General features: G+C 37.4%; 4 protein-coding genes and 1 pseudogene across 4 annotated transcripts; 4 read left to right on the top strand and 1 right to left on the bottom strand.

The window, feature by feature from the left end:
• Positions 1-1,388: 1,388 nt before the first annotated feature.
• On the top strand, positions 1,389-4,598 carry LOC104750076 (receptor-like protein 7). Its single transcript, XM_087490629.1, has 2 exons — positions 1,389-3,598; positions 3,869-4,598. The coding sequence occupies exons 1-2, from the start codon at positions 1,429-1,431 to the stop codon at positions 4,435-4,437; spliced, it is 2,739 nt and encodes a 912-aa protein (XP_087346755.1). The 5' UTR covers positions 1,389-1,428; the 3' UTR covers positions 4,438-4,598.
• A 4,686-nt stretch (positions 4,599-9,284) lies between these two features.
• LOC147925190 (uncharacterized) lies at positions 9,285-11,079 on the top strand (annotated as a pseudogene).
• Positions 11,080-16,681: 5,602 nt separating this feature from the next.
• On the top strand, positions 16,682-17,503 carry LOC147925191 (uncharacterized). Its single transcript, XM_087492521.1, has 2 exons — positions 16,682-16,744; positions 16,862-17,503. The coding sequence occupies exons 1-2, from the start codon at positions 16,682-16,684 to the stop codon at positions 17,501-17,503; spliced, it is 705 nt and encodes a 234-aa protein (XP_087348647.1).
• A 4,115-nt stretch (positions 17,504-21,618) lies between these two features.
• LOC147925192 (uncharacterized) lies at positions 21,619-23,994 on the bottom strand. Its single transcript, XM_087492522.1, has 2 exons — positions 21,811-23,994; positions 21,619-21,711 (listed from the first exon to the last, which is right to left on the bottom strand). The coding sequence occupies exons 1-2, from the start codon at positions 23,992-23,994 to the stop codon at positions 21,619-21,621; spliced, it is 2,277 nt and encodes a 758-aa protein (XP_087348648.1).
• Positions 23,995-24,474: 480 nt separating this feature from the next.
• Positions 24,475-26,393, top strand: LOC104750077 (mediator of RNA polymerase II transcription subunit 20a). The gene is made up of 3 exons (XM_010471823.2): positions 24,475-24,596; positions 24,725-25,136; positions 25,935-26,393. Exons 1-3 carry the CDS (start codon positions 24,583-24,585, stop codon positions 26,166-26,168), a joined length of 660 nt encoding a protein of 219 aa, XP_010470125.1. The 5' UTR covers positions 24,475-24,582; the 3' UTR covers positions 26,169-26,393.
• The last annotated feature ends 116 nt before the right edge of the window (positions 26,394-26,509 follow it).

A 26,509-nucleotide genomic window follows, 5' to 3' on the forward strand; every position in this document is an offset into this window, starting at 1 on the left:
GTCAACCTTAGCCATATGACCACTAAATCATCGTAATACTCGCTGAAAGCGACATGGTATATTGTGTATGTACATTTTTTATTATGATAATATTCGGTATATTTATATTTAATATTGAAAAACATTACGTTCGCATCACAATTTAGTGATAAATGAATCCTACAACTATAATAAATCAGAAATCAACTTAAAATCATATTTCAAACAACTTAGCATGCTAAATGATTTTAAATATTCACTATATGATATTAACAAAATTCTAAATGTTTATTTCATAACAAAGTATTCAATTATCACATGCATGATCGTCCATTTAAAATTACATGTTATTGTTGAAATCACAATCTTGACTTAATTACAAACAAAAACTTCAAATTTTCAGATATATAATATATATATAGGTAGTTCATGTATACTAAAAAAATTAGGAGATTTTAAACAATACATTCAATGAATGGACTTCAAAAATTGACTCTGAGATAAGAACTAATTTTTGAGCAAAAAGAAACTGTTTTTTGTATTCGACGGAAACTTGTATTATGACAATGGCTATGTACGAAGCACATACATATTATATTTACTATTTTTTTCGTTAGATAAAAGAAATTAATGCTAAAAACAATGAGTAAAATGACATAATAAAAATTGTCTAAAATTTTATACAAAAGCAAACATTGGTTTTTCAAAGTGATTGGAGTTAGTGTTTGCAACCATCAAAATTAAGTTTTAACCACCTTTTCCAAACTCTTTTTTCAATTATGATCTCCAACCGCTCTCTCCAAACATCGTCTTGATGTGTGAACATTGCAGCGGCTTATTTGCAAACGACCTCAATTAGTATAACCAATCAGAGCCGCTAACAAAAAAGTTTTCTATAAATTTATTATTTACATTTTGAATTATTTTATTATTTATACTCAAATTTTACATTGTTATAAGTTCTAAATTACTGTAAAATACTGCTATACAGTATACCCAATGAAAAAAATCTAGTGTATAAGTAAGAAAGCATAGATGTTCTCTCTCATGCTATCACTTCTGATGTCACAACCATACGCGTTGTCGACCCCGCAATTATACAAATTTTGGAAATGCTATATTGGACAAGACAACTTGCAAAGCATATCACCAAAAATTGCTACACGGCACTTGGTTTTTATTTTTCCCATCACTAAACTCCAATTTTCATTTTCTCATTCATTTCTAAATTTCTTAACAAGATTGACCTCTCGGTGGCAAGAACGAGTTTACTAGTCGCAATCATGCTTTTGTCTACTGAAAGGAAGAGTCAATAATTAATATGCTTCAAACTATTAAGTCGATGGAGCTATTTTTTTTTGTTTTTTGTCGTCAAGTTGATGGAGCTTTGTACTTTTTATTTAATATATATGGTGACCAGCAGCACTAATCTATACTATCACTACCCCAATGCTTTTTCTTTTCACAAATGTGAAAATTTTCTTATTTAATAAAAAAATGAGCTTCTCTCTTCGTTCCTTCTGTTTCGTTTTCCTCGTTTCAGGTTTTCTAAACACTTTTGTTTCTTCTACACAACACTTGTGTCATCAAGACCAAATGGATGCTCTTCTTGAGTTCAAGAAAGAGTTTGGGATTCAGAGGTCTACTTTTGTTTATTTTGATGTCTCCTCTTATCCAAAGACAACATCATGGGTGAATAATAGTGACTGTTGCTCGTGGGATGGTGTCACATGTGATGCTACGTCACGCAATGTTGTCGGACTAAACCTTAGTTCCAGCTGCCTCCATGGCCAATTTCTATCCAACAGTAGTCTTTTCAGACTACTTCATCTCCGTGACTTGAACCTGGCTTACAACAATTTCACCGGTTCGCCAATCCCAGCTGGTTTTGATAAACTCATGGAGCTAGAAAGACTTAACCTCGCCCGTTCATCATTTTCAGGCCCAACTCCAACCAAGCTTCTTCAGCTAACCAAGTTGGTGTCTCTCGATCTTTCTTATTCATCTTTTGCTATTGATGAATATTTTCTTCGTCTACTTGCTCAAAACTTGAGTAACCTTAGAGAACTGGATATGAGCTTCTCGAACATTTCCTCAAAAGTTCCACATGAGTTTTCAAACATGTCGTCTCTAAGATTGCTACATCTTGTCGAGTGCAACCTACTCGGAGAGTTTCCAAGCAGTATCTTTCTGATCCCCAAGTTAGAGTCCATTGCCTTAGACTACAATCTAAATCTAAGAGGCAACCTTCCCATGTTTCAAGAAAATAACTCATTGTTAGAGATAAGCCTTTACAGCACAGCCTTTTCAGGTACCATACCCGACTCCATTGGTAGCCTCAAACATTTGGTTTCTTTGACCCTTTCCTATTCTAAGTTCTTAGGAAAGATTCCGTTTTCACTTGGGAACCTTTCTAATCTCTCTAATCTTGATCTTTCTTCAAATGGTTTTGTTGGTGAAGTCCCATCTTCTATTGGCAATCTAAAACAAATGACCTATTTTAATGTTGAGAGAAACAAGCTTAGTGGAGACTTGACAAGTACAATACTCAATTTTACACAACTACGTTCACTCGCTCTCTCTTCCAATCAGTTCACTGGTTCTTTCCCACCAAACATTAGCCAACTCTCCAAATTAATTTATTTTGGTGTGTGTGAGAATTTTTTCACGGGAGCCACCCTTCCTTCCCTAGTCAAGATACCTTCATTGACCCACATCTATTTGGATTATAGCCAACACCAAGACCTCGTTGGGATTGAGAATATCTCAATGTTACCTAATATACAATATATTAAGATTATTAACCGTAACGATTACAATAAAGTCAGTCCAGTTGACTTACACATCTTCTTGCCTCTGAAGCAGTTAATATTGTTGGCACTCTTGGGAGTCCCAGTCTCAACAGCAAATATCACTTCTGATTCAGATGTTACATCACAAATGGAAGAGTTGTATTTGCCAGGCTGCAACATCACTGAGTTCCCTGAGTTCATAAAATACCGAAGGAATGTAGCGTCTATAGACCTTTCAAACAACAAAATCAAAGGTCAAGTACCAGACTGGTTGTGGAGACTACCAAAGTTGTCCGATGTGAATCTTTCTAACAACTCTCTCAGCGGTTACAATGGATCATTCAAAGCTTATCATGGGAGTCAAATCCTTAGTGTGGATCTAAGGTCAAATTATTTTCAAGGACCAGTCTTCATCCCGTCCAAGTCTATTCTATATTTTCTTGGCTCTAAGAATAACTTCACTGGAGAGATACCTCGATCGTTATGTGAACTACGCTCTCTGTACGTCCTAGACCTATCAGACAATAACCTCCACGGGTCAGTTCCTTGGTGTTTAGAGACTCAGATGAGTTATCTTTTTGATTTAAATCTTCGTAACAATATGCTCAGCGGACATCTTCCTGAAATCTTTATGAACGCCAAGAACTTAGGGTCACTTGACGTCAGCTACAACCGAATAGAAGGAAAACTGCCAGCTTCTCTTATTGGTTGTTCTGCTTTGGAAGTTCTAAATGTGGGAAGAAACAGAATCAACAACATGTTTCCTTTCCATTTGAATTCTTTGCAAAAGCTTCAAGTTCTTGTCCTCAGCTCTAACAAGTTTCACGGTACGTTACATAACGCTGATGGGGTTTTCTTTGGATTTCCTGACTTGAAAATCATTGATGTATCACATAATGACTTCCTCGGTACCTTGCCTTCGAACTTCTTCGTAAACTGGACTGTGATGTCCTCCGAGAGAGATTATAATATGGAACCAGAGTACATTAGGAACACTCGTACATACCGTTACTACACTTCACTTATCTTGACGAGTAAAGGAGTGTCAATGGAGATGGATCAAGTCCTTACAATATACACGTCCATTGATTTTTCAGGAAATAAACTCCATGGCCAAATTCCTGTTTCCATTGGTTTGTTGAAGGAGCTTCGTAATCTCAACATGTCTAGCAACTCATTCACGGGCCACATCCCATATTCTTTGGCAAACCTGACAAATCTCGAGTCACTAGACCTGTCACAAAACAAGATTTCTGGTGAGATTCCTACTGAGCTTGGGGCTCTCTCTTCTCTTGAGTGGATAAACGTTTCACATAACCAGCTTGTAGGTTCCATACCACAAGGCACACAGTTTCAGCGACAAAACTGCTCATCATACGAGGGAAATCCCGGACTTAATGGTCACTCCCTTAAGGATGTTTGTGGAGATATCAAAGCGACTTCACCACCACAACCCGAACTGCCAAAGAGAAAAGAAGAAGGACAAGAAGAAGAAAAACCATTGAGTTGGATAGCAGTATGTTTAGGCATTGCACTTGGAGTTGTATTTGGATTAGCGATGGGCTACATAGTGGCTTCATACAAGAATCAGTGGTTTATGGAGACTTTTGGGCCAAAGCAAGCAAGAGGGAACCAGAACGTGCTCCAACCGGTGTTTAAGAAATGACGGCGAGGTGTACCTCTGTTCAATGAAACTGCTGTATAAATGTCATAAATATTATGTTGTATTTCATGAGGAAAAAATACGTGTGATGAATCAAATTTTGTGTGTTACTAGAAGATGAATGTGTGGTGGGTTTATTGAAAATATATATTTTCTAAAAGAAATGAAATTGTTTCCTAAGTAAACCTTAAATGAATTTTCTTTTTTTAATAAACTAAACTAAAGAGACTATAGTAGTTTAGTTTATCTAATTATCTCACCCTCAATATAAATGCATGATCTCATCAAAACAAAACTCCAACATTAAGGCATGGAAATTCTAATCTTGCTCAATATTTTACTCTTGAAAAAAACAGACAAATTCATTGGTTATTGCCAAATCTCAAACACCACCTTTTCGGCGATGGAGTTTGCCCAGAATGAGAATTGTTGTAAATCAAGTTAGATGAGAATTGTTGTAACCCAAAGCTTTCATAGGTGAGACTGCTTGTAATTCGAAACCATTAATTTTACGTCATGGCAAATTGTTATTGAGTTGTTGACACTAATTATCGTTGAACCTCTTGTGCTCATGAGATACTCTTATGTTGTTGTTCCAATTTATTATAAGCTTTAATTTGGCATTTTCTATTTTAATTTTACCACAATTATTTTAATGATACAATTACCATAATGTGGAACAACTTACAAATATGTAGGGCACAAAACTTAGATTAGTTAACCCTTTAAATAATAGTTTTTGGGAGTTTTGTAGTTGTACTCTCCAAAAGCCAACAACTTCACATACATTAATTGAAAAAGAGATGTATTAAGAATGATTAGTGATAAAATAGTTTTACAAAAAGAACAACTAATAACTATAACATTGAATTTTTACAATGTATGATAAAACTATCTTAGATCTTCTCTCATGATATGCCAAAATCTGTAATCATTGATAAAAATATTAAGCAAGGTTATTAAGTAAATATAAAAACTAAGATTAGATTTTTAACTTTATTTACAATAAATCATTAATCAAATATTGCAATCAAATAAAAATGTTAACAAAAAGTACAAATATATTTGTTAAAGGGCTTTTCAGGCTAGTCCGAGCCCGGTCGAGATAAGCCCGAAAAACCTTATAGCTCAAACAAGCCCGAAAGATCCGATTTTTCTGAACATATATATTTAAATCCGAGCCCGATATTTTTTAGGGCTGGGCCGGGCCAGCCCCCGGGCTTTGGCTCTAATTGACATGCCTAATCTTACTGTGTATTTGAAGCTGTGGTTGTTCTGATAATTGAAGAGTTCAAATCTCTTTACAACCACCTACTCGAAGACCGAAGACTACATTTAAATTCGCAATTGTTATTACTTTTGTGACTGAAATTTTGGAACAATTTTTATTGGCGGTCTCATAAAAGAACATTGTTATTAGTATTCAAATTCATATATTTTATGTTTTATCGAGTACTATAATTATTTTGATTGTTTCTTACGGAAACATTAAAACATAAATTATATTACTCAATAATTAAATTATTTAATTTTATTATCTATAAATTGAAATAACCTTTCCCGTTTCTTTTTTATATAAATAATATTAATTCACTAGTGGTCTCATACCCACTAATAACCTAGCAACAATCACAGCAGCGAATAACAAAACAATTCCATTAAACCAATAGGATTTCCAACAATAACAATCTAATAACCAACAATGCAATAGTCCAGAACCAACAATGAAATAACCAAGTTCCAACATCCTACAATGTTCTATCAACTCAACACTAGCAACCTAACAATAGCTAGACCACAATCAATCAAGCCTCTAGAACATCCTCCTCCTCATCGCCTTGATTCCACGATCACACTTTGCCTTTACCTGCACCACAAACACATTGAGATGCATGAGTATTGTTATAAACACTCAGTAAAGCCATCCTCCCATCTACTTGGCTATACACACAAGCAACTGAGATTCCATTGTTAAGCTAAACAAATAAACACAATCAACATATCAAACAAGGCAAAACTCATCATCGGTTAAGATCGGTGTCGACCGACACCAGGTTGGGTGTCGATCGACGCTAGCACAACATGGTGTCGACCGACACTGCTTCTGCAGACGTGAATTGCACGATCCCGAACGTCAATCCTCCGTTTCAAATCATCATGAAACCGTCCCAAAGTCACCCAAATGCCTCAGCAACCTATGGGAAACACGAAAACAACAAACCCAAGCAAGCAAACACCACAAAATAGACAAAGAACAACCAAACAAAAGAGATCTCAGACTTAGATCAGCCATGGTCAAGCACTCACCTCTTTTGCAAGAAGATTTGATTGAGAAACGGTGGAAACAACGCCTCAAGAAGCTTCTCCTTCGTTCCCAGCAACACCTCTCCCTTCTACAGCCACAGATCTCTCCAAAAACACCAAGAACAGACCCAAAAACTCACAGAAACACTCTCCAACGCTTTCTCTCCTTTTTCTCTCTTTTTGTCACTCAACAGCGACAAAACAATCAAAAACCCTCGACTTGGGTCGTCCTTTCCTTTAAAAACAAACCAAACGAACAAACCCGACGAACCCAGAAATAGTGGTGTCGGTCGACACCCACCTGGTGTCGGTCGACACCCACTCTGAAAATTCAATAACTGGTTCACGGATGTTACACTAATAAACAATCGGATTTGAAAATCATTTTTTGGATATAACCTAATTTAATGATTTTATATTTTTTTATACCATTTAAATCTTTTGAGGTTTTCGGTTTTTTAAGATTTGTTATAACTGGAGGAATATTAGATGAAACATTTCATTATGGAAAAATATAATTAAATTTTTGAATCTGAATATATCTATTTTTGTAAAGGATATTTTGAGGTATGAGTATTCTTGAGGAAATGTGTTTATGGTGTTTGAATATGCCATTATAAAACAAAAGTAGGAATGCATGTTTAGTTGTGTAAGAATAGTTTTCGTTTGTGAATTGAAATACTAAATTTATGTGGCATCACCTATTTATGTATTTATTTACAGGGTACATACTTTTAATAGTTTCCAAACAATTTTTGGTAGAATATTTTAATAACTATTTTTATTAAGAATATGATATTTTTTAAGAATAATAGACGTGATATAATTAATAAATGAAATGAAATATTTAATATTTTTATTGAAAGTAAAAAAAAACACAATGGCATGTAGCTGTAAATAAAATATCAAAATGAGAGTAAATTATTAACTAGTGTATCAAGCTCTGTAATAGTGATATATTCATAATGTCGAAAAATATAATCTTTAAAGTATGTAAATCTTTTTTAATTCAATAACCCTCTTAAATTGTTTTTTAAGTATAAGGGCAAACTTTGTTCAATTATTAATGCTGTAAAGGAATGGAATTAATTGGGATGTATAAATGTAATTCTAAAAAGTACTAGATAGTGATCCTCGTTGTACTGGGAATTATTTACATAAATTTAAATTTGTTAGTTACAGAATAATAATAAAAATTATTTATTTTATATATTTTATAATGTTATATATTTAATTTACTTAGTTTTATAATATGATTTTGACATTTACTTAGTTTGGATATAATATCAAAATTCATTAATTATAATTTCAGTAAAGTCTAAGAAATTCCAACAAATCCTATATTGAGCAGTATCCGATATTACAAATTGATGCGATCATGTGTAGAGATTTTAAAATACAGTACCAAATTTATAATAGTGATTAGTCTTAATATTAACATCATTGCAGTTATTAGTATAACATGTTAATATATATATATATTAACTTTATATACCAAATTTACAATTACATTATATATTTTTTATTGTTAAAGTTCTATTTATAGGTTAAAATTCCTTTTTTTATATATATGTTAAATTAGATCCGAATTTGCAAACATCTCCATGTTGAATCTGGACAATATGTGTAGAACCTAAAAAAGAAAAAGGAATGAGGTAAATTCTTTTTTTTTTTATATATAATTGTTTTTGTAAATTTTGATATGAATAGTGAGTATTGTTTTTTTTTTAACCTTTAAAGTTTAAACTACATTTATATTATCGGTTAACAAATACAAAGTTTTATCCATAAGTGATACATTGAGGTACTGAATAATGTACTATAAACTCTGAATTTCTGCTTCTTAGGTCTTTAGCCAGTTTATCTGCAAGATTATTCGAACGCCCTGAAGAGGAAGTTAGCAAATTTTGATGCACACCCTTGCATTTCTTGTAACCAGTTGTATATATCAAATCATAAGGGTTGTCTGTTGATTGCATTGATTAACAATTGATAGTCACTTTCAAAGATTAATAGAGAGTATTGTTTATGTAGAGAATTTGTGTATAAAATATTATGTTTAACGAATAATATTATTATTATTATTTTAATTTTTTTTTGAAATAGTAAATAATATTTGTAAAATAATTTTATTATAAAATTTCAAAAATATTAGTTTATTATTTTTGTAAATCAATATAAGCTTTTCTATCGTTAGTTATTGGGAATTTCTCAATTTACACCCACTTTCTACTATCTCTATACTTTCTTTCTGTAAAATTACAGTTTACCTCTCAAAACTCTCCTACACCAAATTTAACTTATCTATGTCTATTTTCCTCTGTTCAGTAGATATTTTTTAACAACCGTAAAAACACAAAATCCTAAATCCCCTAAACCCTAGATCCCCAATTCTCATCAACCCTAATTCTGCAATTCTCATCAACCCTAAATTTGCATTTCCCAAATCCCCTAAACCCTTGAATCCTACCACTCCTCCCGTTTGTCCCATTACCTCCATTTGTTCCGTTTTCCCTTTAACTTGCCGCTGTGGACCGCCTTTGCACATGGCAGAGACCCGTCGTCGCATATCCAAATTCTCGGCCGATGAACCGTCATCTACAACTGTTGGTGATACTTCTGGAGAAAAATCTGCAGAGTGGGATGATCTTCTCCCTCACCGTCTGTTCGCAACTGACCGTTTTCCCGACGCTAGGTTGAATGTTTACTCACGACCTGATATCCTGACGATAGTTTACAAGGTCCTCAAAGGCACACCCCAATTCGATACGATTCTTAGCTCAAGTCTGGGTTCTCTATTCAGGCTTCATATTGGTGAGTCTCCTATCTCTTGCAAATTACTCCACGCTCTGCTTTGTAGGCAGGTTTTGTCCAAAAAGAAGTACGAGCTGTGGACTGTATTTGGTGGATACCCTATGAGGTTTTTGTTAGTTGAATTTGGTGTTGTAACTGGCCTTCCATGTGGCGAATTTCCGGAAGATTACGACCCCGAAGACGACCCTGCTCCCGACTCTGATGATGAATGTTACTGGGACAAGTTGATTGGGGAAGATCGGAAGGCAAACCTAGGTGATGTGTCCACTACTTTTGAAGACCCTACTATCAAGGATTTGGATCGGAAGCTTCGGCTTGCGTTGCTTCTCATAGTCGATGGTGTACTCATTGCCTCCAGCCAAACGCATAGACCAACTTGGTAGTATGTTGAGATGCTTGAAGACATCGACTCGTTTCTAGCATTTCTTTGGGGCAGAGAATCCTTCTTGAAGACTATTTCCACTATGAGACCTGATCTCAAACCGCAATCCAAACCAGTGGCTAAAAGACTTAAACGTCAGGGAAAGGTTCTTCAACCAACGGACCCCTTGAAGAGTTTCACCGAGAAGTTACAACAGAAGTCCTTCCGTTTGCATGGCTTCCCTCTTGCGCTTCAACTCCTTGCATATCGTAACATTTCTGGATTACGAGACAAGGTACAAGGTGCTGGTGACAGCCGCACTTTCCTGGAATGGACTTCAGTTGGCCTACCAAAGAATAATCTACCTCTGACAGACGTCATATGTGTTGAGCATAAACCAGATGTAAGTTGTCATATGTACACATTATTAATTTTTCGATTACATTATCCACGTGGATACACACATTAAGAATTTTTTTCTATCACAACCGCAACTATTAGTTCCTCCGTTTTTGGAAGCTGTCCAACAAGAATCTGGTTGGGGCGAGTGGGACGATGAGATTAAAGACAAAAAGATTGCTCATATGGAAAGTCTCATTCAGGCAGGACATATCTTCACCAAAAAGGAATGGCCAGGGGGTGATTGTTCTTTGTCTTTAATAACTTTACCAGATAAGAAGGGCAAAGGGCTTCACAGGAAGCACATAATTCCTAGGCGGAAAGAGATTTCTGCCAAACTTCGTGTCAATCAACCTTCACCCAAGTCCAAATGCTCGAGTTTTAAGAGTCCCTATGTTATCTTCTCCAATACTGACGATAACGTTTTGGCTGATTTCAAAGCTGCTGTAGAGAAAGAACTTAATTCTATTAGAGATGCGATAGATAGTAAATTTAAAAAGTTAGAATCTGAGAACAGGAAACTACAGGCTCAGATTAACACCCTTCGATTACGTAGGCGGTTAAGACTACCACTAAGGCGCACCATTACGAGGCCTGCATCCGTTGTCAAGGAATCACCACCTTCCACTGCCGCAGGCGATGAGTTTACCTGTCCAGAGAATGCTGCAGCGAATGTGACTGTCCGGACGCCATCCCCAACTTCTCAACAATCTCCTAGCAAAGCAGTCACGTCTCCTGATGATATCCTTCTAAACCAACACGACTAGGAACAATATGTCCACCCGTTTGGGACAACGGTATGTAGTTGTTTTCAATCATCCGAGAGCTAGTTTGTGTGCATCTATATTCATCTTAATCAATTTATACAGGAACATTCTGTTGGAAACAGCCTGTCCGCTATGAAAGATGTGATTCAGGATGATTCAGGATGTCCGGACTCTTTCCTCAATCCCATTTATGACACCGAGACTAAGGTTAGACACACTTGTACCTTTCCTATTAAACTTCAACTGTCTTCCTTTTTGTGACCTAAACAACTTTTTGTAAAACAGCAATCCCCAGTTTATGACACTGTCACCAAACATGTTCCCTTCGATGACCATGTATCTCCACAACCCTTACAACCTTACACCTGCTTGTTACAGGGATTTATAGGGAACTCTAATGTCAATCCTCAATTGCCTGCTCCTAGTCCTGACCTTGACGGTACACCCTCCGACGATATTGAGGTATTTATTCACCAAATTAATATACTTTCCGAGTAAGTCTATATAATCAAGTATATTTGACTACTCAAACACTTGATGAGCTTCTCGCAGAAAATCGACGCTGATAATGTGTTGGAAGACACTCCCCTACCGTTAGCCATCTGTGGTATTTAGGTAAGCAATTCTGATAATTTACTATCATTTTTATACTATCCACATGGACACCTCTCTTTGGCTAACTTTATAGGAACAAATTTTACATATCCACATGGATATGGAACATCATTTTGATACTTTTTTCTTGCAGGACACCAATGTTGACATTCACCCAGCTTGTGTTGATAATGTGTTGGAAGCCACTCCCCTACCGTTAGCCATCTGTGGTATTGAGGTAAGCAATTCTGATAATTTACAATCATTTTTTATACTATCCACATGGACACCTCTCTTTGGCTAACTTTATAGGAACAACTTTTACATATCCACATGGATATGGAACATCATTTCGATAATTTTTTCTTGCAGGACACCAATGTTGACATTCACCCAGCTTGTGCCGTTGAGGTACCGCATACAAATCTTACTTCAAAAACAATTAGTTAACTTTCTCTATTTTATCTCATATTTAAATTTCCCAACTTGCTTCATTAGGATTCCGGGCTTGCATCCCCCCTACAGAGCAACGAATCTGACAGCGAAGACACAGAGGTATTTCATCCTTCTCTACTTTGCAATATAGTTTGCCGAAAATGAGATTTATTTCACTTCACAGAGCAATGATACGCCCACAGACCCTGTTGATGTCAGTGATTCTTCGCCACCCAGACCTACACAAAAGGGTGTTCTCTCAGGATCAGAAGAGGCCCTTATCTCGGCTGTTATGCTGATACCTCCACGTTCACCGTCCCATCTGCCTGACCTTCTACTCATTGTCGACAAAGATTTAGCATCTCTCATGAAAAAATCTCTGAAATAATTCCCAAACACGTAACTTTCTACACATCCTATGCAGTATTTTATTCTAACAATATCGGATCAATGAGCTAACTGTGGATACCATTTTCAAAACCTCCAGGATACACATAACAAAATGTGGATACCCAATTGACAACTTGTTTTTGAACAGCTATCGAAGCCTACGAATTGGGTTCGTACTTTGGTAAGTATTTCCTATCTAGCAACCTCTGAAGTTGATTTTAGTTCATCTATACTTACAGATTCTTTTCACCCTTTATTTTCAGCATATGGAGGTTTTAGTGGATTTTCTACAAAAAAAAGCTGACAAAAGTCCTATCCATTGAACGCTCTATCTTCCTGTCACCCTGGCTTGGGAACTACTTACAAGGGAAGTATCCTTCCTTCTGTCAAGCAAAAGTTAAGTCCAGAGTCAAGTGGGACAATAAGCTAAAAGCTAAAACCTATGGTTCTCCTTCAGAGTGGTTTGTGGATTGGAACACGATATATATTCCGATGATTTGGGACAATTCTCACTGCGTTGGCTTAGTCATTAATCTCTCCAATTGGAGCATAGAAATCCTCGATCCTAATGTCACTCTATACGACGATGCTAAGGTTGCCAACTATATAGCCCCGTTCACAGAGCAGCTGCCATACCTTATTGCTAAACTGTGCACACCACCTTCAACTCAGGATCATGGCTGCACTCCATTCACTTGGTCGAGGGTCAAGGACATTTACGTCAATGAGACATGTGGTGATTGTGGTCCTCTTGCCATGAAGTTGCTAGAGATCGTCGCTACTGGATTTGGTCCAGAACTCATGTCTCAGATCACCGACCACATCGTCAATAATATCAGGGCACAATACGCGTTGGACGTCTATAAGGAATATGTCGCACCCATCTACTCCAATTAGTTTCAAACTTTCATTCGCTCCCTCTGTTAGTTTTCCTATATGTATGTTTGTATCATGCCGTACTATTAACCTTTAACTATTCTAGGTTCTTAAAAATTCTCGGCTAAGTATTTATCTATTCACGTGTCCATGTGGATACCACATCTTAACATATATCCACGTATATCCACGTGGACAGACATGTTTGGATATCCTTACTATTTTAACTAGTAACCAGTTTTCATCTGGCCGACAACCTTAAAGTTTATCTACAAAGCAACAAAGCAATGTTTACCTATAGTTACCCCTTCCAGTTAGACCCCATACCCAAATGTACATGTTTTTGTGGATACCTTGAAAATCGAATATTTTATTAACAAGTGCGATTTACAAGCTCCTGTACTATGTTGCTTTGTTAACTGGCCCTCATGTGCATATCCAAAAACTGGTACCAATGTGCACATATCCATATCATATCGTAAACGTGGACTTTATTTCCTCTTTATATCCCTTTGTTCAATCACTTATGGATATGAATAAAACATGAACGTTGAGGGATAATGGGACTTACTTCGATTTTCATGGCCCAAGAGGTCTTCCTTATCACCCAACATATATGAATGCCCATAAACCCTAAACCCTAAACCCTGAAACCTGGCACCATAACTCTAAAATCTAAACAATACACCCTAAACCCTTAACCGTAACCCCTAAATCGTCAAACCTAGAACCAACACCCTCCAAAGGTTTACCCTATATAAGAAATGTCAACTACAAATAAAAACCAAAAACAAATGTAGTATAAACCCTAACCCCTAACCCCTAAACCCTAAACCCTAACCCCTAAACCCTAAACCCTACCCCATGAACCCTAAACCCTAAACCCTAAACTCTAAACCCTAAACCCTAACCCCTAAACCTAAACCCTAACAACTAAACCCTAACCCCTAAACCCTAAACCCTAACCCCTAAACCTTAACCCTACCCCATGAACCCTTAACACTAAACCCTAAAACATGACATAACAAACTAAACCTTTGATCACCAAATGTTAGATTTATGGGTAAGTGTTAATACGTATATACTACCAAAGTATATATTGAACCCCAAACCTTTTAAGACCAAACATTGCATTCGTGAAGCGCTGGCGAAACTAAAAGTTTGCCAAAAAAAAATGTACAGTTTGTAAAGTGTGGATATTCTGGCACAAGGAGTTTAAAAGATAACCCTAATACCCTTACAGTTTGTAACGTGTGGATATTCTGGCATAATGTTTTTAGGTAGTAAACTCAAAGACCTATGATCTAATGAAATACAATCCACATATTTCGTATCCACATGCACCTATCACATGGATGTCAACTACTTAACATATATCCACGTGGACAGACATTTTTGGATATCCTTACTCCTTACCTACAGTTACCCCTTACCTACAGTTACCCCTTTGTTAACTGGCCCTCATGTGCATATCCAAAAAATGGTATCAATGTGCATGTATCCATAACATATCGTAAACATGGATACCCAGAGATGATTACACTACGACATAGAGTGACGTCAACATTTGTAGTCTGCAAAATCCCCCAAATTATAAGTCTGGAACAAACTTGAATACACTTCGATATAGATTCATGGTAACAGTTTTCTGGATAGGAACCTTCACGTAAACCAGAAACCCAAAACCTTCATGTAAAACATAATTTTAATTTCAGTTTAAAAAGGAGTAACCCGATACAAACAAAAAAATCCGAGACGTTACATCTCAGGAATGCTACTTAGGAGTCTTCGCTACTGCACAACGGGAACATCTTGGACGACCCACTCTACCCTTCGTCTTCGGTGGTGATAATTTATGGACCACCATTTCTGAACTTACATCACTAGCCCCCCCCCCCCCCCATCTACATATGAGAGAGACCAGTTTTGCGCACTAAAACAAGCACAAACAAAATCTCCATAAACAAGTCCCTTATTATTATTCGCCCAGATTGCGTACGGATTGTCGTTTTCAAGGCATTTGGAGAAGAAGCAATAGTATTTCGAGTGTTGGTTCGCCCACCACACGAGATCTTCGGACTTGTCGAGTCGCACGGTTGCAAGACATTCCTTGGAGTAAACCGCGTTCAAACCTTGTTTGCCATCAATTAACAAGTTCTTCAACGCGTCCACAGCTTCTTCACCCAAAAAAGTAGCAACTTTGGCAGCCATCTCGGGTGGCATGTGAAACTCGGTTTTCGAAGCGACCTGAACATAATTAATGTGTGGTATATTAAAGTTAATCACTTAGATGAATTTTATTTGCCAAGAACTAAAACGAATCTTACTATTACAGCTTATTCATAACGTTGAGTATTAGCCATCAGCAGCAACACATAATTTGCCTTCCAATCCGTTTATGTGGCGTGCCGAGGTTCATAAGCAATATATACGGTGACAACTTTAGGTAGGTGAGCTTTTAAAGATGTGTTAACCAACTGAATTTAATTTGGCCACCACTTTGAACAATACTTAGTTACATACAATATCCTGTCCATGTGGATAGGAACCTTTGTGCTTATAATGTTTCAAATAGTCATTGTGACTCCTATATTTAAATCCATGTGGTTACTACCATGTGGATAGCTAATTCCAAGTACTGTCGTTTTCCGTGAAACCCTCCTTTTAGTAGGCTAGCTTTTTAAGATTTGTCAGAACTTTAATCGTTTTGACAGTACTGTCGTGTTAAGAGCACTGTCGTGATGTGACATTTCTGGGGCTACAACCGTAGGACCACTGTCGTCTTTGTTAGTTAGGTGACCTTTTAAAGATGTGTAAACCAACTGCATTAATTTTGCTCCGACTATTAACTTTGCAACAGAAATTCGAACAATACTTATATGACCACAATACATTGTCCATGTGGATTACAATTAGTTTGGAATATTTTAGACAATTTTTGCGACTTTCCATACGACGTAATTTTGAAGTTATTGGACATGGATTCAGCATTCTAAAAACAGTTTCCTTTTAACTTGTTGGGTTGAACATTATCTGGTATCCACATAGATTCCTAGGAATTAAGTTTACATGGTTGCGTCCACATGGTTTATGTATTGATGAAGGCCATTACATTTAGTCTTTAGGGCTACTTGGGAGTGATATCATAGTCTGTTCTATATAAACATAGTTTGTATCTGTTAGAAAATAGCTGAAAATTGTTCCGACGTACAAAATCGTCTGTCACAACTGCTGTCATGGTAAATGTGGACATGGTCGAATACTACCTAAAAGACATTTCCCTCGTCCTCACAGTGCTCGGACATGTATGAGTGACCGCGAACCAACGGAAGAACCTATCACCGAACCTATCGTTCTCTTGAATCATGAGGTTTGTTTTCTTGTTTTTAGACTTTTATTTAAGGGACACTCATACGTGTAGGAATCCAGATCCTTTATTTAATATAAATGGAAGATCTCATATTTTTACTTGTTCTCGCTCTTACAGATCCCAACACGTAGAGATCTACACTTCCCAGCACCAATCCTGGCAAAAATTGTGAGCTTGGTAGCTCAGGATGGCATCAAACATTTGAGGAACTGGCTTGTCGCAGGGTGTGCAGGTAGAATAGCAGTTCACTCGTTGGAAACACTATCATCGGTTAGGCTGGATCGCCATTCCAAATTCGTTAAGTGGTCAAGACCTGATTCTGTGTACTATGATTTTTTTGGGATGTGTTTATACGCTAAAAATCCTTATGCTTTGTATGTGAAAAGTTTATTCTTAGCTTTTCAATGCTGTGATTTGAAAGAGGCAATTGCAGTGGTGAGTACCATTAAACATGTGTACCCAGTTGCTGAGTTGTTGTGGATAATGTTGAAGAGCTGCGAAGGGACTTTGGATATGGATTTTTACTGGAACTACAAGAAGAAGTCTCGATTTGGTGATGTTGATAGGCTGGCTGACTCTCTAATGTACCACATCCACACAATGCATCCAAAGCGATGGGGGACTTTTTCTAATACTTGGCACTTTGAAGATGTGCCAATGTGTCGTGTTGACCATGCGGAGCTGCAGGAATTCAGTGGAGAGAGGTGTATCGAGTGTATCTTCTACTTCCTATCTAGAGATATAATGCTTTTGTCTTAGGATTGTAAGCAATATTGCTTTAAATTGTTGTCTGTATTTTCCATTCAAATCCTCTGAAACTACTGGCCTGTAAGATGTGCTATTTATGGTATCCACAATCTACAACTGGGTTGAATCCTAATTTGAGCATTCGAAACTTTAAAATTAGATATCAATCCACACATTTCTACATGATATCTAAACACACCTATCCACAATGTATCTCTACCCACTGGTACTCTGCCCTAGTTTGAAACGTAAAAGATGTATAAAACAGTAGTTCTAGCTAGTGCTATACAAATGTTTGTATCCACCAAAAAGAGAACATGCAGGTATATCCATTTTCAGATATCCACATGTCCTAGTACACAAACGCTTTACAATTTGAACATCGTTGCGAATCAAATAATAAAACTTTGTTGCAATTTTTTATTCCACATATTTAGATATCCACATGTTCTTGTCCTCTTACTTAAAATTGGTATGGATTGATATCTTTGGCAAAGGTTTGTATCCACATGTTCTTGTCCCGGTAAGTCTGTATTCTCTCTTTAACTTCAAACCATAAACTTTTCACATACAAAACAACATAACTACAGACCATGAGGATTCTATCTGGATATTGTAAACAACTAGGTAAAAAGTTATACCATATACAAATGCTTAAATGATAAAAAAGTAAAAATTTATTGCATAGTTTTGATAAATAATAAATCTAGACATGAGGTATCAACCGATGAAAAATAAAAATAAAAATCCATAATGTGGTATAAAACGGGAAATCCTACTTAAGATATCAACTTTCATAAAACGAGAAATCCTACTCTTCGTTGAAACAAACACCAACTTCAGACCAATCAATAGGAGCAGGAATCCCACACTGCTTAGCGTCATCCGCCGCAACTTCTCTCATCGCCTCTAACCTTTTGTGCTCTGCCTCGAAGTCCACAAGTTGTTGTCCCAAAATTTGATTCAGTTGGGAGAGTTGAGCGTCGATTAATTCGACTTGATACAGGAGGGCGGTAGACTCTTCCTTCTTCTTCATATGTTCTTTAATCATATGAAGAATTCCTTTGAAGCGATCAGCTGTCTCCACTTTAGCCGCGGCTTTCGTTTGACAAAAGGCTTCGCTCATGGCCTCTAATGCTTCCTCCTCCCAGTCGAAGTCAGCATCCCCTTCAGGTTGTTCCCTGGAACTCTCCCCGGCCATGGTAATTGGGCGTGGTGATTTGTCTTCCCACTCTGACATGCGTTTGTGACATTTTCTGGAACTCTCTCCCGCCATAGCTCGATTCTCCAAATGAAAACAATCGCAACAAATTATAGGTGCAATTATCGACGAAGTAGATGGAATTGAGTGAAAGGAGATAGAGAGGTTATTTATAGGTGCAATTATCGAAGAGAAGGGAACGTTTCAATGAATTTACAGAGAGCCAAACGACACAACGAATTAAAAGAAATTGGAATGATACCTATGAAATCGAAACGATACAATTCAATGAATTTGGAGATATCGAAACGATGCAATGAATTTTGAGAGATCGAGAAGATACCTCTCACGTTTATGTACACATAATGTCAACCATATGGATACTGATTTTCTAGCTGTTTTCACAAGCTGATAACTACTACTACTATCCACGAAATCGTCATCCACCCAACTACGACCATGTCGATATATTGTGTTTATCTTAAATAACCATACATCCTTACGTTTTATTCTTACGTTTTGTTCAATCGCTCAATAATCTAAACTTTATATTACTCTGAAATGTGTTCACACCTGGATACACTATACACTAATATGTTCGGGAATGTGCCTATACGTTCGGAAATTACCTATCCATATGTTATTACCCACACGGACATGATTTTGTGTGCAAGTAAGTATTGTGGTTTGAAAGACTTTCCCTAATATTATTTGACACGTATAAGAGATAGAAAACATTAGTTGTGGGTTGGTGTGTTGTAAATACATATGTTCCTAACCAATAAATAATGAACATGTGGATATCAAGATTTTTCGATATTGCATATCTTTTTGTAAGTTTGAAATCAAATTTAGTTGGTATCGATATCCATATGGATTACATTTTGTGGATAGAACTCACAATTTTACTTTCATTTCAACTACCCTAATATAATATTACTTTAAGTTCAACATCAAACAATAACAAACCAACCACGTGGATACTAACCTTTCAAATCGATTACAATTCAATAGAGTTCAACAAACAAAACCGTTCATCTCGACTACATTTCAGTAGCGTTGTTTCCAATAGTCGTTAAGTACTAAACAAACAAAAAAATAACCATATCCACAACAACAAGCGGTAATGGATACGTAGTTAATTTGTAGGAAGCAATGTAAGCAATAGTGCATGTCTTTTTGTAAGTTTGAAATCAAATATGGATGGTTAGATGAGGATAAGTTCAAATTAAGTTACAAACTTGATTCAGAAATACACCCTGGTTACCATAACTTAGGATAAATACTTTATATCTTTTGCTAGGTAAAAATAGATACACTCCATGCATCTCTCTCCGTTGTATTCACCAAGAGCGTCGTGTTGCCACATGCACTCTGGGAAATCTTCAAAACTCCAAGTCTTCTCGTATGTCCTTTTTCTTTGAGGTCCGATGATGTAGATGTGGTACATCAACGATTCAGCCATTTTCTCTACTTGAGCAAACCCGTACATCTTCCTAAAGTTCCAGTAGACATCCATATCTAGAGTGCCAGCGCAGATACTCAACATTATCCACAATAGTTCAGCCACTGGATACACAATCTTGACCGTCCCGACCAATTCGATTGCCTCTTCCAATTGAAGGCATTGAAACGCTAGGAACAAACTTCTCACATACAACGCATACGAATTCTTCTCGTTCAGGCACCTTCCAAAGAAATCATAGTAGATATGCGGAGGCCTTGACCATTTCACAAAATCGGGATCACGGTTCAACCTGACCGACGAAAGTGTCTCCAGAGACAAAGCAGTTTCCCTGCCCGCGCGACCAGCGAGTATCCAGTTTTTCAGCGCCATCGGACCATCTTGAGATACCAAACTCACTATTTTGGCAAGTATAGGGGCTGGGATTTGCAGATCTCTTTGCTGAGGTGCCTTTTAATGTATCCACAAGTATTACCCACCGCAAAATTTTAAAATATACCATATTGATTCGCAGATCTGGAACTATACATGTAAGAAAACTAACCTCTAAATTAAGATGCTCAATAGCATCGCGGATTGGCTCCTCTTCTCCTTCACAGTCACTCCTCCTTGTCAAAACACCCACAGGCCGAGTGTAATGTCTGGTCCTTCTCAAACGTGTACCAGCATCGACGATGTTGTATGTGGGAACCATGTTTCCCCTTGGGTTGTGCTCTGTTTCCTAAACCTTAGGTGCTCCTTATGAAGCTAACTTCTGTCTATTAACCATACGGAAATAAACTTCCCTACTCAGCTAATCCTCAACAAACCATCCACGTGATCACTTAGTGGTAGAAAATATTAGACTGATCGGTATCCACGTGTTGAAGTATATTTATTATACTAGTTTATTGGATATTTGTATATACAACACAATGTCCACACAAAAACAAGCAGTAGTGGATACCTAGTTAATTTGTAAGTGGGAATGTGGATAAAACTCACAATATGTGGATGACGAGTACGTGGATACAACATAGTTGGTATCGATATCCATATGGATTACATTTTGTGGATAGAACTCACAATTTTCATTTCAGTTCAACTACCCTAATATGATATTACTTTCAGTTCAACATCAAACCATAAGAAACCAACCACGTGGATACTAACCTTTCAACTCGATTACATTTCAATAGAGTTCAACAAACAAAACCGTTCATCAAAACTACATTTCAATAGTGTTGTTTCCAATAGTCTTTAACTATTAAACCAACAAAAAATAACCATATCCACAAAAACAAGCAGTAGTGGATACCTAGTTAATTTGTAAGTGGCAATGTAAGCAATAGTGTTCCCAATTACATCCACAAAAACCAGCAAATCAGGACACACCCCAGTTGAATACTATCCGCTCCTAAACCGGTTACCTTCATGCCAAGAAACCCAAAATAAGTGTTCTCCGACTGTCTTTAGTCATCATTATGGCAACGGCTTCGAACAATTTGATCGATTGTGTCCCGTCATTTTGCACCTACCACAACGATTCACTTTAGTTTTCACGACCCCATTTTTCTGCAAACAACATAACACATCAGAATTAAACGGTTACGATCAATCTGTGTACCCTACCACGAAACATAACAAACGTCTACACACATTGTGTCCACTTACACGAAACTCTCCAACAGAAGGAATCCTACTCTCTTTTGGACGGCCAGCTGGTCGTCGAGCCTTAGGAGGGTATAAAACACGGTTCTTGATTTCAACAAGAATAACAGCGTCACTCACTTCAAGATTAATTATCCCTTCGTAAGTCCCTCTCCATGTTTCTGTCTTGTAACAGTCACCGACCAAAGTCCCATAAGGGATGCCTTGCGTATCAGCTGCTAACAATGCATGCCTGCATGGTATTTTCAGACTATCGTACTGCTTACAAGAACACTGCTTCATATCAAGCAAAACATGGTGCTTTCCGTTAAGCAAACCCACCACTTCATAACTCCAACTAAATATACTGCCAACTTTGCTACCACAAACACCAACCACATTCTTCTGCATCTGTTTATCAACCTCCGGCATAGTCAACCCTCTATGCTTCCCAGCTTTCTTCCGTCTCGCACTAAACCACCTACTTAACATCGCACGAATGTACTTCAGTAGTTCAACAATATGACAGCCTCTCCCCCTTCCTAACACATTGTTCAGAGACTCTGCAATGTTGGAGGTCATCATATTGTAACGGTTCCCTTGGAAATAAGCCCTACTCCAATGAGCTGCTCCTATTTTATCCAGATAAGCGGCACAGTTGGCGTTTTTGGCCTTGATTTGTCTATAAATATCTTGGTAACCAGTTACCTTATAGGCAAACGCTGCATTCGTCACAAGTTTTGCAAGTCCTTTACTATGAAACTTCGCATTAACATTCCTGGCTAGATGTACTATACAAGATCCATGATGTGACAAAGGGAACACCCTCTTCTTGGCTACGTATATTGAGCTGCACCTATCTGAAATTATGGTCAAGCTCTTACTATCCGCAATGATTCGTTCTAATTTCTCAAAAAACCACGTCCAAGCGTCGTCGTTCTCACTGTCCACAACAGCAAAAGCAAGCAAAAAAACCTGGAAATTAGCATCTTGTCCACTTGCTGTCAAAAGAACTCCATTATACTTCCCATTCAGATGAGTCCCATCCACAACAATCACACGCCTAAGCTTCTTAAAACCTTCTATGAAAGCACCAAAAGCCAAAAACATATACAGAAACCTTTCTCTGCCATCTTCAACCACTTCAGTTTTAATATCGGTTACAATACCAGGATTCGCTTCTTTTAGAACATGGAGATAACAAGGAAGATCCTCGTAAGATTCATCATCAGAACCAAATATTCCCTCCAGAGCCTTCCCTTTCGCCCTCCAACATTTGCTGTACGATGCATCCACCCTCAATTCTTCTAATACTTTCTGCTGGAGATCCAAAGGAGCCAGTCCTTTACTAGGATCACTGTACTTCGCTTTGTACACGGCTGCAATCACCCTAGAGGTCGCTTTCTTTAAGTACTTGTTCGTCGTCTCTATTGGGCATGTGTGTTCTAGATTAGCTTTTCTGATCACATAGTAGCCTGATTCCTTCATTTCACAAGTTAGTACCCTCCAGTCACACCTATCCCAAGAACAACTAACTACAAAGGACTCTTTATTGGTCGTCGTCTGCGTAAAGTGAAACATGTTCTTGATGGCGTATATAGCTAAAGCTATCTGGAAATCCTCTTTGTTTGCAAACACCTTACCCTTATAGATAGCTTTCCCATCATCCTCAAAATCCAGATCCGGTATTTCTTCCTTAACATACTCTGTGTCGTCAAACAAAGGAGGAATATCAAACTCCTCATCATCTATAACTTCTAGCTTGCGACCGTCCACTGCAGGACCAGGGACCTGTCCACGATCGTTTGACCACGTGGTTATATCAACATAGTCACCATCAACATTTCCGACCTGTTCCAACCCACCACTTGTCCTCACTTTACTCTCCTCTTTTAAAGGAACAACTCCCTTAACTACCACAGTGTGATCAAAACAGGAGTTTGTGTTACACATAACCTCCACCATGTTCACCCGACCAAACTGATCGCCAATGAAGTTCCCCCAAAACTCTTTATCATAGCTTCTTGGGGTCACAGCTACATTTGTTACTACATAATCTTCTTCCTCCTCTACATCTTCAAAACTATCTTTCATTCCGACACATTCTTGCACACAACCTAATTGTGTACTTGTCAAGCCACGGCCAATTCCAACTTGTTCACCATTACTGCCCTTCATCTTCCCCTCAATTTCTGCTAACTCAGCCATATATTCTTCATCCTCCTAGGTTGTCTCAAAAACCAATGTCTTCAAACCGACTGTTGATGCTTCTCCTAAAAACCCTTCTTCACTACCGCTATTACTAAGTCCACCAGAAGACCCCGAACTACGTTTTTTGCGACTTTCCTCTCTCCAAGAGGAATCCTCAGCATTGTCGTTCATTCCTCTCTTTTTAACCTCCTCAATGTTACAAACAAATTCAACCCACGGTTCTGCTTAAGCATCTCAATATAATACTCAAGACCTAAATTTGTTGTCACAACAACCGGAGGCGTCCTCACCCCGTCGTCAATTCTATATATATTGGGATGCGATAACTCAGATTTGCCTTCTTCTCCACCAAACCGAATTCCCCAATAACCAAAACTTCTAACTCTTCTAACGTAGTGGTGGCAGACAATGGAACAACACGCGACAAAAGTTTATTGTCAATACCAAAGTGGGTATAGGTGGTATTTTCCCTTAGTTATTAATTATCTAAAATACAGTTTTAATTCGGACTTGTTTATTTACTCTTCAATTTTGGTTGGGTCGGTGCGAAATTGAAGCTTTCGTCTTCCTCCTCCCTCAACAACAATGCCTGTCAAATGGTAACGTTTCGATGCGATTTGCAAAAACTGAATCATATCAAATCATTCATACAACCTTCAAAGTCTCCAACTTTTTTCGTTCCCTTTAGTAATTAATCTCTGGGTTTTTTTATTTGTTGGTTCTCTAGGGTTTTACACTGGCAACCAAATCAAGGTTCAACAGTAAGCAGCCAAATCCTAAACGAAGCTACACAATGCGTAGAGAGCATCAATGGTGTCAAAGAAGGAAGATGGAAAGCTACTCTCAACTATTACAAACCTTTGTTACGAGACCAAACCAACCAAGCCGAGTTCCCTCGTGATTTCTTAGGGATCTCACTCGCTGATCAGCCCAACAAGTACTACTTCATCATCAGGTCTCAGAGGATTGTGGTTGAAGCTGATTCGTCGATTCAATTGATCATGGAGAGGCTTCAGTCTTATAAATCCAAAGTTGCCCTTTACTTTGAAGGGTTTCAGTATCAGCTTGGTGATTTCAGATTGAGAGTTGGTAAAGTTGTTCCTACTCATTCTGAGAATGTTAGAGGAATCGTCATGGAGGTAAAACAAAGTTTTGAGCTTTTTCTTGTAATCTCCTTACCCTTTTGATGATGCTTGATGCTATTTACAATGTTAAGAGTTTGAGCAACTGAGATAGGTGAATAACAATGTTTGGTGCATATAGTTTGATTGGAATCCTTGTTCTTGATTGTCTTTTTAACAGTGTTTGTTGTAATCGTTTTGGGTACAATGTTTTAAAATGTTAGAGCTTTGAGCAATTGAGATAGGTGAGTGAAAATGTTAACATAGATGATGAAAAGTGTACAATGTTAGATGCATATAGAAAAATGTTGGTTTTTTTTTTTTGTAGTCTCTTTTGGTGGAGATGATCCTTGATGCTAATTTCAGTGTTAGAGCTTGAGAAATTGAAACTAGTGATCAACAATGTTTGATGTGTTTAGTTGATGAAGTCCATATTCTAGATTGTTTATTGTTAACAGAGTTCCTTGTAAAATGTTAAGACAGATGAATGAAAATTGAACAATATTGATTATGCATCTCCGAGTTTCTTCAGTCTTGTTTTGTGCAATCTCAACTTGGAGTTTGTGGGTTGTAACTATGTTTGATGTATCGAGATGATGAAACCCCTTGCTATTATTTTTAATTCCGATTGTCTCAATGCTAATCTAATCACCAAAAGGGTACATGGAGCATTCCTTTTGGTGATGATCCTAATGATTCTATTTGATGCATCTAGAAGTTTTCTAAATCCAGTTTGTCTTGTTTATTGTAATCTTAGTGTGGAGTTTGTGTGTTGTATATCTTGTAACTAAAGACTCTGTTTGTGTATCATTGCAGGTGGAGTATCTTCCTATATCATCAATGGAAAAGTCAAGAAAAGTGATGGAGGAGTTCTTGGAGATATGGCATGAAGCTCTGTCTAAAAGGTCGTTGCCTGGTAAGTTTGTGAACATAGATCTCAACTTTGGGGAGTTTGGACTTGGAGACAATTACACTCCACAACACACCGCTGTTCGATATGCTCTCGTAATGGCTCACATGATTGCTACGGTTCAAGCTGTGAGAGGCTAAACAAAAGACACAGCTTTGTATCTTAGGTAAAAAAGACTTCTGCGTTTCGCAATATTAGTGATATCGCTAGTCATTTTATGTAGAAGAAACATTGAGAAAAATAGACTTTGAGAAAGAGTTGATAGACCAAGTTGCTTTGCTAACTCCAGGAAAAAAAATTGAGATTGTAGCAGATTGTTGTTTGAATTTCGATTAATGTTCAAAACGTTTTGGTTTGTTTTATGATTCTGAATCTTGAATCGTGTGGATACACTTCCGAATTGTGTGGCCAGAGATCGTTGTCCAGAATCTGTAGGTTTGTGGTGCTAAATGCAAGTAAAGGTGTTAAAGCAGGCCGACCG

The sequence above is a fragment of the Camelina sativa genome, chromosome 16 (genome assembly GCF_030686135.1).
Source record: "Camelina sativa cultivar CO46 ecotype springtype chromosome 16, ASM3068613v1".
In the NCBI taxonomy this organism is placed as follows: domain Eukaryota; kingdom Viridiplantae; phylum Streptophyta; class Magnoliopsida; order Brassicales; family Brassicaceae; genus Camelina; species Camelina sativa.